This window comes from Podarcis tiliguerta, assembly GCF_965153285.1.
Source record: "Podarcis tiliguerta genome assembly, chromosome: 14".
NCBI classification, from domain to species: domain Eukaryota; kingdom Metazoa; phylum Chordata; class Lepidosauria; order Squamata; family Lacertidae; genus Podarcis; species Podarcis tiliguerta.
The window spans coordinates 36286337-36300398 of NC_139547.1; the positions used below are offsets into that span (position 1 = coordinate 36286337).

At 46.2% G+C, this 14062-nt stretch overlaps 1 protein-coding gene across 1 annotated transcript; it reads left to right on the plus strand.

The window, feature by feature from the left end:
- Positions 1-1394: 1394 nt before the first annotated feature.
- Positions 1395-10600, plus strand: PRR35 (proline rich 35). Its single transcript, XM_083412437.1, has 2 exons — positions 1395-3249; positions 5199-10600. The coding sequence occupies exons 1-2, from the start codon at positions 1616-1618 to the stop codon at positions 6130-6132; spliced, it is 2568 nt and encodes an 855-aa protein (XP_083268563.1). The 5' UTR covers positions 1395-1615; the 3' UTR covers positions 6133-10600.
- Positions 10601-14062: the final 3462 nt, after the last annotated feature.

Consider the following 14062-nt stretch of genomic DNA (forward strand, 5'->3'; position numbering starts at 1 on the left):
CACACAGAACGCCATCACCAATCAACCACACCAGACCCAAACCCAGACCCTCTCCACAGATAAATTACAGACACCATCCAGTAGCCAAACCAGGGTGGCACCTCCGGATGCTGCACCCCCCTGCAATCCCTACACAGATCTGGCTGGCACAGGCCACAAAACCACAGCTCGCCCCTATACACGAAGCCAAGCCAGAGCACAACCAAGTGCAGTACAGCCATCTTCTCAGAAAAACTCTTCACAAAGTTCAAGAGTTCAAGACACGAAGGCTTTAGCAACTAATCCACACCTAATGACCCACCTAAGTGGGATTCAGGAAATCACTCAAGAAATCACTCAAGATATCCCTCAAGTAATTAAGGAACAAAAGAAGAAAAGGCACACTAGCCTGGGAACCTCCTCTCTGCCCAGAACATTGGAGGCTATACACCACACCTCCTCAACAGTATTTATAGGAACTCAAACACTGAGATCCTGCTCTGTTCCAGTAACAAGAAGCCGAAAGCACCAGCCTGAAGATGACGAGTGAGACCTCGTCGAAACGTCGCCTAGACACCCCAACTTTTACACGGGAAGACACCCGAGGACACCAAAACCTGCATTCCTGTACCCGTGAAAATCTACGAAAGCATATATATATATATATATATATATATGAAATAAGTAAGAAAAGTGAGGCAATGCCACTGTACTCTGTACACACAGATGTCGCATCATGCACCTTTTAATGTGAAACGTGTGTGAGATGACAAGAAGACAGGAAGGTGTCTTATACAGAGTCAGACCATTGGTCCATCTAGGTCAGTTTTGTCTACACTGACTGGCAGCAGCTCTCTGGGGTTTCATACTGGGAACTTTCCCAGCCCTACTGGGAGATGCTGGGGATTGAACCTGGACCTTCTGTGTGCAGTACAAATGTTCTTCTGCTGAGCTAAAGCCCATATTTTCCAGTGAATTTATTTTTCATATCTTCTGCATATCCAAATTAATTTGCTCATTTATTCATCTACTTCAAATATATACTCTTATAAACTGCAGGTTATTACAATAATCCTGCCAATGATCTTATCCGTTTACAATTTATCTGTAAATATTCAATAAACCATTTCCATTCTTTTATAAAAAGTTTGTTATCTTGATTTCTTATTCTTTTGGTAAGTTTCACCATTTCTGCGTATTCTGTAAGTTTTTGTATCCATTCTTCCTTTGCTGGGACTTCTGCTTCTTTCCATGTTTGGGCGAGTAACATTCTTGCTGCTGTAGTTGCATACATTAATAAGTTTCCATGCATTTTAGGTAGTTCTGTCCCTATAATTACCAAAAGAAAAACTTCTGGTTTTTTTTAACAAAGATTATTTTAAACATCCTTTATATATCATTTCCCAGTAAGCTTTCTACAAGACCACCACATATAATAAAAAGAACCTTCTTTCTCTTTACATTTCCAACACTTATTTGATTTAGATTCATACATTTTTGCCAATTGTCTATTATTGCATCTTTTTGCTTTCTCTCTTTCCAGATTGTGCTGTGGTTCCAGCAAGGTGAGCCGTCGGGCGTGGATGCCTCGAGCCCCACACCCCATAACTTGAGATCTGGGTTGTTGGGGGCAGCCATGTCAAAGGAAGAAGCGGGCTGTAAGCTGGCCTCTGTCTACAAGCACAAAGAACGCAAGCCCAAGAAGCCCCACTACATCCCCAGGCCATGGGGGAAGCCCTATAACTACAAGTGCTTCCAGTGCCCTTTCACCTGCATGGAGAAATCCCACCTTTACAACCACATGAAGTACAGCCTGTGCAAAAACTCCCTCTCGCTGCTCATCGAGTCCGACTGGCCCTATAAGAAGGGTAACCTCCTGCACCCGGATCTCCGGCTCCTGCATGCCACAGAGGCTTCGCGGACTCGCGGGAGGCCCGATGAGCCCGAGATGCGCGCCTCGGGGGCCACTGGAACCACAAACCACAAGCAGGCAGCGGACAGAGAGAGCAGCGGAGACAAACTTGCAGGGACTGAAGACCTGGCCTCGGAAAGGATGAGTGATGAAACCAACCAGTTCCAAGAGGAAGAGGAGGAGGAAGAGGAGGAGCTGTCTGGGCTGCTGCAGGACATGGACTCCGGGGAGAAGAAGGAGAAGGCGAAAGAGGCCAGCCCTGCTGGGGAGGACTCGGCAGAGCCTGACATGAACACCTTGCTCTTCCGGTTTAAAAATAAGAGGGATAAGCCTTGCAAAGAACCCACACCAGACTTCATCATCACGGATGTCTTCTCCTTGAAGAAGCACGTAGTGAAGGGGAAAGAGCCGCCTTCCCCTCTGGAGTTAGAAGCCAAACCAAAGCATTGCAAAGTGCCCAAAAAGTGTCCCGGGACTGGGGGGGTCCTGATGGAACAATGGAAGCTAGTAGCCAATGGGCAAAGGAGAGGTGCCAGCGAGGTCCCAACGCTGTCTCCCGATGGCAACATCATCCCCTGTTATCCTCCTCCGGCATACGGTGAATACCATGAACCCCAGAGCCTCAACCTCTCTCTGCTGGGGATCAACTATCCATTGAACCCCAACCTCTTCTCTTATCTCAGCCCTTCTGTGACCAGCACCACCACGCCACACTCCCACCTGACCCAGCTGCCTTTCCTGGCCTCCACTGCCCAGCTGATGCACCCCCATTCTGCTCATTTCCAGCCCCTGCAGAACCCTGAGAGGTCGGCCTTCCTGCCCCGCTTCTACTACCCGCTCCTCTTCGAGCATTCTTTTGGTTCAGCGGAAAACAAGATGGCCGCCGCCAAGCCTGAGGCCCAGCAACAGCCCGCAGCTGCCGTGCCCGCTCCTCCCCAAGCCAAAACCCCCACAGAACCCCCAAAAGCTGGCCTGCTGAAGGTGCCAGTGCTGAAGACCGGCCATCCTTGGGTGAAAGGGTTCCGGGAAGAGCCGCCTCCTCCAGAAACAAGCCACAAAGCGTTGCTGCTCCAAACGGAAGAGGAGAAATGGCTGCTCCGCGAGGAGAGTGGTTCTTTCCTGGGTGTCAACAGCCTGTGCAGAAAGCCAGTCCCTGACGCCTACCGGAGCATCGCGGGTTTAAAAGAGGGAGCCACCCTTCTCCCCAATAGTGTCAGGAAGGCAGAACTACCCATGGCCACTTGCTTGGATAGTGGAGGGACCAACCACAGCAACCTGAAGAGGAAATTTGCAGGGAACGGCCTTGATTTTGTAGGCTCTGATGTACTGACTCCTGCAAAAGTCACATACCAGGCCAGGTATGATGCGCTACATAGCCTCCATCCCTAATACATGCTTCGTAAGCTATCCTGTGTGGCAGGAATGGGGAATCTCAGACTCAGAGACCAAATGCAGCCCACCGAGCCTCTCTGTCTGGCTCTTGGGATTCTCCCATTACACCCCCTCTCTCCAGGCCACACCCCTCAGCAGCCCTGCTTCATACCATCCTTGAGCCTTTTTGCCTGGCTGGAATGTTTCCTTGAACTCTGATTGTACGGCTGGAGGAGAGGCCGGGGTGTATATATGTAAAAGAAGCCCAGTGTACAAAGATAACATTCACTTCCATTGCTCCACCCACTTCTGCCTCTGGCCGCAAATGGGCATGTGGCCTCTGGAAAGTTGCTTGGAAGTGAATATGGCCCCTGAGCTGAATTAGGTTCCCACTCCTGCTCTATAGCTTTGCAAGCAATTTTTCTTTTATTTTTTTAAATGAATTCTCCTCAATATGTATACATACAAATATAAAGTGGGGAATGGGATTAGGGTTACATCCGGGGTTATCAAGCTAGGGGCCTCTATTTTAACAGGCTGCTGCAGAGTCCAGGCCTGATGCTGAATGATGGGCACACAGACCAGAGACTTGTTAAAGCAAAGCTTAGAGTTGTTTGGAACACATGAGGCCACTTTGGCCATTCAGGCTGTTACTGCCTACTCTGTTTTGCAGCGGGCAACCATGTATCTTTCCGCCCACCAGGCACATTGGTTACTTCCAGACAGTCTGTTCCTTGAGCATTCATCTCGATTTATTTGCACAGGGTCTGATGGGAGGTTAGGTGGCATTAGCTATTTACTGAGCTTTCATCTCAATTCATTTCTGAGGATGTTAGATGAAGTTGAGCCATTTTTATCTCCCTGCTGTCCAGTACATTTTTCTGTCATTTTCCTTATCACAAAAAGTCTGTGGGCATGTCTTCAAGCTGCTGTGGTATTTGGCTAGGAATCAATCACATATTAAGGTGATGCTGATTGGGAGTTGCTTGGGAGCTCTTGCAGAACAAACCCACTTCCCCAAAGATTACAATAAGGAAAGTGGCTGGGAAGCTGCACTGGTAGGTGTGGGGTGACACTTGCTTTGATGAAACGTAATCTAATCTCCCTGCACACAAATCAGAAAGATTGCTCATTAAATAGCCAACATCATGTAATATTATATGATGTTCCTCTTGCTGCCCTTATCAGAAAAGTTCATTGCAATGGTGGTGGTAGGGTTGTTGAAGAATACATGGAAATGAATGGCTGCAATGCCCTGTGGTTAAGCCACTATACAAAACAACATCTGCTACTAGGGAGCTGTCATTGAAAATATTACCAAAGTGGTATTTGGCACCAAGGAAGTTATCCTTGCTAAACCCTAATGCTTCTCCTATATGTTGGAGAGGGTGAAGTTTGGTCAGTACATACCTCCACATGTGGTAGGATTGCCCCAGGTGCAAGAGTTTGGGAAGGTGATATGCCAGGATACCAATGTGATTCCCAGTCAATGGATACATTAACCAATGCTGGTCAACACTGGACCAACATCCATCTCGAACACTGTGTTTCTGGATATAAATTTAAACATTAATCATAAAGAGCTGTTGAGTCCATTTACTCTCAGTTGCAGAAGCAATTGTAGCTCAGAATTGGAAGACACTTCAGAATGTAAATATTGTACAAAAAAAGTGGCAATGGTACAAAAAAATGTGCTCTTTCAGAGAAAAACACAAAACAAAGGGTAATGCCAAATCAATTTAAATTTTGCAATCTGAATTTGTTGATGTGACTGATTCCCACCCAAGAATAGTTACAATCTGGAAGTGGCCCTTGCAAACTCATTCAACCAAACCAGAGAGGTCTTATTTTACCTTAGATGTTGTTCTGTTTTTTTTGCACTACTTCATTAACAGTTCTCTTCCACCCTGTCTGTTTTTTGTCCCTCTACCTTTAGCAGTTTGAGAGCTGCCCCTATGCAACCCTCAAAGTCTCTGGACCATTGGCACGTAGAACTCCATGCCTGCCCACCTGAAGACCAGGAAAAGATTGGCGGCTCTGACATTTTATCCCCCATAATTACACCTTCGGACCACCTGCTTCTCAAGCCAAGCAAAGCAGAAGCTGTAACTGTTGACCCGAGAGACCCAGAGGCAACAACAGTGCTCATTGGTGACTTGTCCAAAACTTTAGAGGAGTATCAGGATGTGGAGAAGAAGCTCTCAGACCTGGCCAAAGAGGACAGCCCAGCACAGAAGCAGCTAAGGGACCAGCTAATCAAAATCCGGCAGGAACTGTTCCATATCCATCAAGCGCTGGAGAAGGCAGCCAAGCCCAGTGAGGGCCCTTTGGATCTCTCGTTGAAAAGGTCCTCAAAAGGTTTGGAGAAAGGATACCAGGACAAGAAGGAACCCAAGGATGCCCTTGGTGTTGGGAAGGTCTATGACAAAGATCCAGGTTCCATCAATAGATGCTTGGTGGTGGGTGAAGCTAGCGAAGAGGATGAGGCATCTGATCATCTTGTTGAGACAGAGAACAAAACCATTGACCTGTTGATCAAAATGAGTCGTTCAGAAGCTCTCCGGAGAAGCTCCTCTTCAGACACCCACCTGGGAGCCGTCATCAAAGCCGAGGTGCTCCCACTTACTGTCCCACTAGAACTCAGGCACGTGATGGAGCCCTATTACAGCCGTACCACCAAGTGTGAGGCAGACTCCAGTGTCCTGCTGTGCACAGATGGGAGACCCAACCCCAACCAAGGCCCGCCACTTCCTGTGACCGACGACATCCCGACAATGGGGTGTCGAGCCATCCCACGCTCCCTGTCGTGTGGTCTGCCAAACGAGACAGACAGGGTGTGCATCCACAGTCCTATAAACACAGACCCGTGATCCTCTCTGTCTGCACTTGCCCAGAGCGCTTCGACATGTCCCCTGCCCACAAAACTCCCTTTCCACACTCTTCCCGCCAACTCCAACAAACAGTTGAAAAAGGCTTTGAGGTCTGGAAGGTGCCCCACCCATCACAATGGCCTCTTGAACTTTCTGCCATGGAATCCAGGTGGATCATATAGCATCCCCTTTTCAGATGTTTATGAAATGGAGCTGCATTTGGAAAGTCCCACCCACACCTGTAAGTCCTCCTCTCATTATGTCCCCAATTTGCAGACCTGGAGATGGTTGGGGAGCAAATGAGATCAACGCCTTTTGAAAGGACATGTGTAAGAAGGGGATCTGCCCCATTTCCTCCCTTATCAGCTAAGCAAGATACATTTTCTGATAAGGCTCGCTTCCAGATTACCTGTTTATTAAGCAGTCATATGGATTGCGTTCTGCAGAGTTTGTAGGGAGCTTACTTAGGAGACCCCTATCCCCCTCACTGAGCTACAACTCCCATAGTTCCTTGGGAAGATGGATTGACTGTTAAACCACTCTGGGAAATATAACCCTGTGAAGGGAATAGGGATCTCTTAGCAATTCTCAGCACCCTTAACAATCTAAAGTTTCCAGGAATCTTTGGGGGAAGCTGTGACTGTTTAATGTGGTATGGCACTGTTTTGTGTGTACTTACTTACTGGTTTAGTACTGGAAAATGTTGGGGAAGCTTGTCACCAGCATTGTTAGCACAACTAAAAAGTACAATTCTTTTCTTCATGTGGATTTTAAAAGCTTCCCTTTCCTGACAATATTCAGATAAGTGGTTATCTTTCTACTTCACAGCTTCAATTGTTAAACTGGTTTAAGCATCATTCCCTGTCCTGTCCCTATAGTTTTATGAAAGGAGTTACACGGGATTGGGAAATTGGAGTTCCTCCAATGTTGTTGGACACCAGCTCTCATCAACCCCAGCCAGCATGACCGATAGGTAGAGATGGTGGGGACACTAGCCCAAAAATATCTGGAGGGTTATAGATTCAGCATCCCTGAATGTTAGCTCCACTAGAATTCACAGCAAGCAACACTTTCCAAGGATTCTTTGCTGGAAACCAAGCCACTGAAACTGGTATAGAACTGACACAAACTTGTAGTTTAGACAGGGCGCAAGGAAGCAAAGGATCCCATAGCAATTCCCCAGCCCTCCCATCTGCTTAAAGAAGTGACAGTGTTCAAAATTACTGCTTGTCTTTATGCAGTCCTATGTCAGGGATGGTGGATGGGGACTTGTGGCCTTCCATTGTTATTAGAATCATAAGAGTTGGAATGGACTTCCAAGGGTTATCGAGTCCAATCCCCTGCAATGCATCCGTGACAGATGGCCATCCAACCTCTGCTTCAAAACCTCCAATGAAGGAGAATGCACAACCTCCCGAAGGAGTCCAGGACTCTGATTGTTGGGGGTCCAGCAACATCTGGAAGGTCACAGGTTTTCTATCTCTGCACAGTGCCCTAGGAGATGGCAGCATTTTGAGATTTTGGGAGGGAAGGGAGTTTTCTTGGCCTAGCCCATGGTTCTGAGGAGGCAGTGAACACCATGTGAAGACAGTGAAGGCATCAGCATGGTGTCTTATTCCATAAGGGATATTACACACATTGCAGTTATTCTACACATAGAAGAATATGAATTACAAAATTGTCCAGTATTGTCTTCAGATACTTATCTGAAGAAGTGTGCGTGCACACAAAAGCTTATACCCAGAACAAACTTAGTTGGACTCTAAGGTGCTACTGGACAATTTTTTTTATTTATTTCGACTGCGTCAGACCAACACGGCTACCTACCTGAATACAGAAGAATATGAGTTTACCATAATGTGTTAGTTTGCCGGAAGTGTTGTTTACATCACTAGAATGCCAGAATGTTTGCTAGTTTTGCTTTCGTTTTGTTTCGTTTCGTTAAAACAAAACAAACAAAAACACCATACTTACACAACACAGGCTAACGATGTGGTTCAATTGTCAGCAGAGACTATTATGGAACAGAACTGTATTCAAGGCTGTATCCACAGTAGGTATTTCCAGATGACCTGTTTATTGAATATTCATCCTGATTTGTTTACAGGGAGGTTAGATGACATTGCAACAAAAGCAAGTATCATTTCATACTTTCTGGTCACTTTCCTTAACACACATAAGCCTGATTCTTTGAGGAAGCAGGTTTGTTGTGCATGAGCTCCAAATCAGCTATAATGGCACATCCTGAATATGCTGGCATGCGATTGAATCCCACCCTAAAATAGCAACAGTCTGGATGCACTCTGCTGGCAACGGCATCCAAGGTAGGCAACTGGGTTGGGTTTTTTGTTCTTTTGTTTCTAGAGAGCTGGAAGCAGCATGAGGGAGATGGCGTTATGCACATCATATCAGGGATACACAAATACACAAAAAGTGGCCTTACATCAAGCTGGACCATTATCCCATCTGACCAAGCACTATCTGGTTTGATTGACAGCAGCTCTCCAAGATCTCAGTCCATTGTCTTTTTGAGACATGTCAAATTAATGAATTTAATGGATTTATGTTTCACTGCCTTCACTATTCGAAGATTCACCAAGCCAGCTTAACATTCATCGGAATCATAAATACAGTATGGTAAAGGCAGACACTAAAAATAAAAATGCTTTTGCTGCACCATAGAAGCAGGAAGATCGGGGAAAACTCACATATAAAACTCAAAAGCCTCATCATCAAATTAACCATGGGAAAAAGGTTACTTACTACCTGTGGCTTCCAGGGACTGAACCTGCTGACTTCCATACACCAAGCAGACACTTTGCTACAGGGCTGTGGCCTCCACTTCTGGGCACGAAAAAGGAGGTTTGCAGGTTTTGGAGAGTGATAAAAACATGTGCACCATGGGCAACTTTCTCAAACAACTTTCAGCTCCTAGCTCCATGGTGGCTACACAGAACCTCTGGACTCTGGAGTCGGTGGTAGTATACCACTGAATGCCCACTGTGAGGGAGCAATAACTACTAAGTCCTGCTTTTAGGTTTTCCAGAGGCATTTGGTTGTCCACTGTAAGACATGGACGCTGGACAATAGGAACCATTCTTCCAATACAGCAGGGCTCTTCGTGTGTGTGTGTGTGTGTGTGTGTGTGTGTCCAACCATTTGCTAGGAATGCCTTTCCAAAGGCAAGACCTACCATATTCTCTTACCTAATGCACAGGAATAAGGGATCACAACTGCAGGAAAGGATGTCAAGCTAAGAGCCCAAAAGTAGTTTAATGTGTGCTAAATGTTATCACATGGGCCAGGGTTGGGGAACCTGTGGCCAGCTTTCAGCATCCCAGGTGTAGTCCAGGAATGAGAAGCTACATTCAGCCTGTGGGCTAGGCTAAATTTGACAGGCAGGTAGGGTTGCCCACCTGCCAATCACCTGGTGTCAAAATGACACCAGGTAACCTATTTTTGATGGTGTGCTTTGCAAAAAAAGCACTCCCCAATCAGATGATAGCTGGTGCTTCAGAAACGCTTGCAAGGGGCTTTGCAGGCACTTGTTCATCCAAGCTGCACCTTTACCTGCTTCACACCTGACATAATATGTGACATCAGGTGCAGGGCAGCTGAATGTGGCTTGGCCAAAACAGCCTTGCAGGCTACATGGGGAGGCTTGATGATGCTCATAGGCTGGAGGTCCCTCACCCCATTTCCCTCCAACAAAATCTGGAAGCTGACAGTGGATGACATAGGCCCCATCTGCACTTTACATTGAAAGCAGGACCACTTTCATCTAATAATCCTGGGAACTGTAGTCTGTTAAAGGTGCTGAGAGTTGTTAGGCGATTCCATATCCCCTCTAAGAGCTACAATTCCCAATGTTTACTGGGAAGAGGGATTGATTGTTAAACCACTCTGAGAATTGGAGCTCTTTGAAGGGAACAAGGGATCGCCTAACAACTCTCAGCACACTTCACAGACTACAGTTCTCAGGATTCTTTGAAGCCCTGGCAGTTTTAAGTCGTATAATTACTGTTTTTAAATGTGTGGTGCAGAGGAGGCCACGCTGTCTATCAGCAAAGTGCTCTACTAGCGATGTTAATGTAGGAGGACATTTCCGCAATTTGAAAAGCTAAGCTGTGAACATCCAAATGCTGGGGTGAGAGGAGGCACGTCCAGAATTTGCCACAACCTTGTCTTGTTTGCCCACACTTCCTATCACAGCATCCACCACCACCACAATCACCCATGAAATGCAACAGTCACTCAAACACCAATGCTGGGGCAACACCCCACTGCACTTCGTGCATCAGTCAATGGCAAAACACTGGTGAATAAATGATACATGCTATATTTATTTATTTATAGTGTATGGTGCTGTGGGGAGGGGTGTCACTGGGGTGGGGGGTGGGGGTGGGATAAAGAGTATTATGTGTTATTTATTGTCCACAGGTCTAAAGAATGTAAAAAAATAAATAAATTAAATTTTAAAAAATGAGTGGAAGTGAATAGCCTGATCTCTTTGCTAGGGTTATTATTGCTATTGTTGCAGAGGCAGCCTCTGCAATGAAGTAACATAGATCATTCCCTCTCCTTCTGATGTTTATCTCTTGCCTAAACAGCATCACCCAAGAGAGAGGTATTAGCAGGCCGTATATATAATTTATTTAGAGCGTTTGTACCCAGCTTGTACCTGAACAGCTTAAAGGTAAAGGTAAAGGGACCCCTGACTATTAGGTCCAGTCGTGACCGACTCTGGGGTTGAGGCGCTCATCTCGCTTTATTGGCCGAGGGAGCCGGCGTACAGCTTCCGGGTCATGTGGCCAGCATGACTAAGCTGCTTCTGGCGAACCAGAGCAGCGCATGGAAACGCCGTTTACCTTCCCGCCGGAGCAGTGCCTATTTATCTACTTGCACTTTGACGTGCTTTCAAACTGCTAGGTTGACAGGAGCAGGGACCCAACAACGGGAGCTCACCCCGTCGTGGGGATTCGAACCACCGACCTTCTGATCGGCAAGTCCTAGGCTCTGTGGTTTAACCAACACCGCCACCCGGGTCCCACCTGAACAGCTTACAACCAGTCAATTAAAACAAGATGGTCAGTCACTGTCTGCAGATTTACCACCTGAAGAGCATGACACAAACGGGGGGGGGGGAGCAAACCTGGGTGTCAATTCTTAAAAGTTCAATAGTAGGCCTTGTAACGAGAAGTTCAAGTGTGACTGATGGAACTGGTCTCTGTTACTTAAGGGGGAATCCCTGAAAACAGTTGAATGAAGACCAGGTGTGACTAGTGGGCACAAAATTGCTAACTGACTGTTCAGAATGGACAACTGGGGAATGGAATGGAATCTCCCGAAAGAGAATTGGCTGGGTGGAACCCTGAGCGAGAGCACCCTCCAATAGCTCCCGCTTGGACTCCCAACACATTGAAATGCTTGGACGTTCCTTCACTATGGTAGCCATTTAGCTGTTAAAGCTTTGGTAATAGACTTGTCTAATATTTGGCGAAGCCTCATTATTAGAAACACATTCTCACCCTAAGCCCTGCAGAACACTGGCTAAGATTGATTTCACTGTCTTTCCTAAACCGAAACAAAATAAAAAAAAATTCCTTCCAGTAGCACCTTAGAGATCAACTAAGTTTGTTTTTGGTATGAGCTTCTGTGAGCTCATACCAATAACAAACTTAGTTGGTCTCTAAGGTGCTACTGGAAGGATTTTTTTAAATTTATTTCGACTACGGCAGACCAACACGGCTACCTACCTACAGTGGTACCTCAGGTTAAGAACTTAATTTGTTCTGGAGGTCCGTTCTTAACCTGAAACTGTTCTTAACCTGAGGTACCACTTTAGCTAATGGGGTCTCCCGCTGCCCCCGCACAATTTCTGTTCTCATCCTGAAGCAAAGTTATTAACCTGAGGTGCTATTTCTGGGTTAGTGGAGTCAGTAACCTAAAGTGTCTGTAACCTGAAGAGTCTGTAACCCGAGGTACTACTGTATTTCCTAAACCGGTGATGGCAATCGCCTCTTTTCTCTGAATCATTGGCCTTTTGTTGGTTTACTGCAAAGAGCCTGGATTCACTCCAAGTCCAAATAGCAGCAGCACCTGACTGATCCACTGATCATTGTCTTAAGATCACATGGTGCTTAAAGCTGATAATCGGGCCAGAAGATCTACCTTGTCCTGACTGCATGTGACCAGTAAGGCTACACATGCTGCATTTGTCGGATCTCATTCTTTTGTTGTTCTTGAAGGGCATAAGCACATGTTACATGTGGGGTGGAGAACCTCAGGTTTGGGGCCAGCTGGGACCCTCCAGGTCTCTCTGTCTGGTCCTCAGGACTCTCACTGTTCCTGCTTTGAGTACCTTTGCCCAGAAGGTATCCTTGAACCCTGTTGATGCCTCTTCCTACTGAACAAAAGTAGCAGAGTTGGGGGGAGCATGGTTCCGCTTTTCCTCCTTGGCCACAATCTTGGCGAAAAAAGTATCCTCCTGCCACAGAAATTAAAATTAGATCTGATGGCAGTTCCCCTGCTCTATTGTCTCCACACAATTCATGGCAGAGCAGATACCTCCCTTGGCTTTAAAGAATAATAATCACTCTATAAGGTGGCCATCAACACATGGTGGATTTGATCACACAATGGCGTTTGCAGAATACACACACTGGAGTCTGGAGGAGAGGCCCACAGGCTCCAACACAAGACAACTTTACCAAGGTCACCTGGTAAGTCAGTAAGAAGATGTGGAACAGCAAAGCCCCTCCATGCCTGGACTCCTTGCTCTTAACTAGTAGCAATAGTAATACTGATATGGATACTAAAAAAAACGTTTTCTGAGAACAGCAACAACATAGCTGCTGGGCAAATGAAACAATGGAGGAGGAAGAACCTTTCCTGCTTATGAACTGGAGGAGAGAGCGTGGAGCGAGGCAATCAGATTTCAAGTTCAAAAAGCAAAGTGTTTACCTTTGTGTTTAGATAATTGGATAGGAGTTGAGCGACTTGCAAGACTTATCATTGCTCAGATCATGCCCTGAGGACACCCAGCTTGCTCCAGTGCCAGCCACATTACATGGTTATTTGGTCAACCTAAGGAAATCTGATAGTCAGCCATTACTTCTCCTTTATGGTACAGCCTAGCTGATAGGCATCTGAGTTGGTCTCAGGTGAACGAAGAAGGAAGCTTGCCTTGTCCCAGTCTCCCATACCAACAAGAGCACCTGTCTCACGTTTGCGTTTGGGTCTCTGGGGTGGACAAATGGGTCAAATGAGAAGGGCAAAGGCAGAAGAAAACCTTGGGCTCCCCCAGACCATTGTTTTTTGAGCATTCACCCTGAACTGCTTGCTCAAAGTTTATGTGGAGGTTATACAATGTCTGTTCTTTATTCAGCATTTGTTCTAATCCATTGGGGGGTGGGTGGGTAGGATTATAAGACAAGGAGTGCGCATCCTGAATTTGTGTAGAGGTTATACATCTTTCCATCAATTTACTTGTTATTCCACACTTTCTTTAGCACTTTCCTAACCACAAAACAACCTTTAAAAAGTGGATTTGTTGCAAGGGAGTGCTTTAATCCACTTTAATTGCACAAACCTATATTTACAGTATGTGACTGAATCCCTCTCACAAAAAAACTGATTATCTGGAGGCACCCCAGAGCAGGTGCAGGAGGGAGAAAAGACCAAGGCTGGATTAACCTCTCTCCCCCTGGGGTATTGAACTCGTGTGTTTTTTTTAACACTTCTCTCCTACACTTCTTCCAAGGAGCTTAAGGCACCATACATGGTTCTCACCACCACCACCCATTTTATCTTCACAATTAGGTAGGTTTAGTCTGTGAGAGAGGTACTGGCCAAAGTCACCTAGGAAGCTTGATGGCTGCATGGGGATATGAACCACCCTGGCTGTTGGGATGAAAGATGTTCTCTAGGC

Coding starts and splice junctions, on each gene's coding strand:
- PRR35 (XM_083412437.1), top strand. CDS start 1,616: ATGTCAAAGGAAGAAGCGGGCTGTAAGCTGGCCTCTGTCTACAAGCAC. Junction 3,250..5,198: donor AAAGTCACATACCAGGCCAG/GTATGATGCGCT, acceptor CTCTACCTTTAG/CAGTTTGAGAGCTGCCCCTA.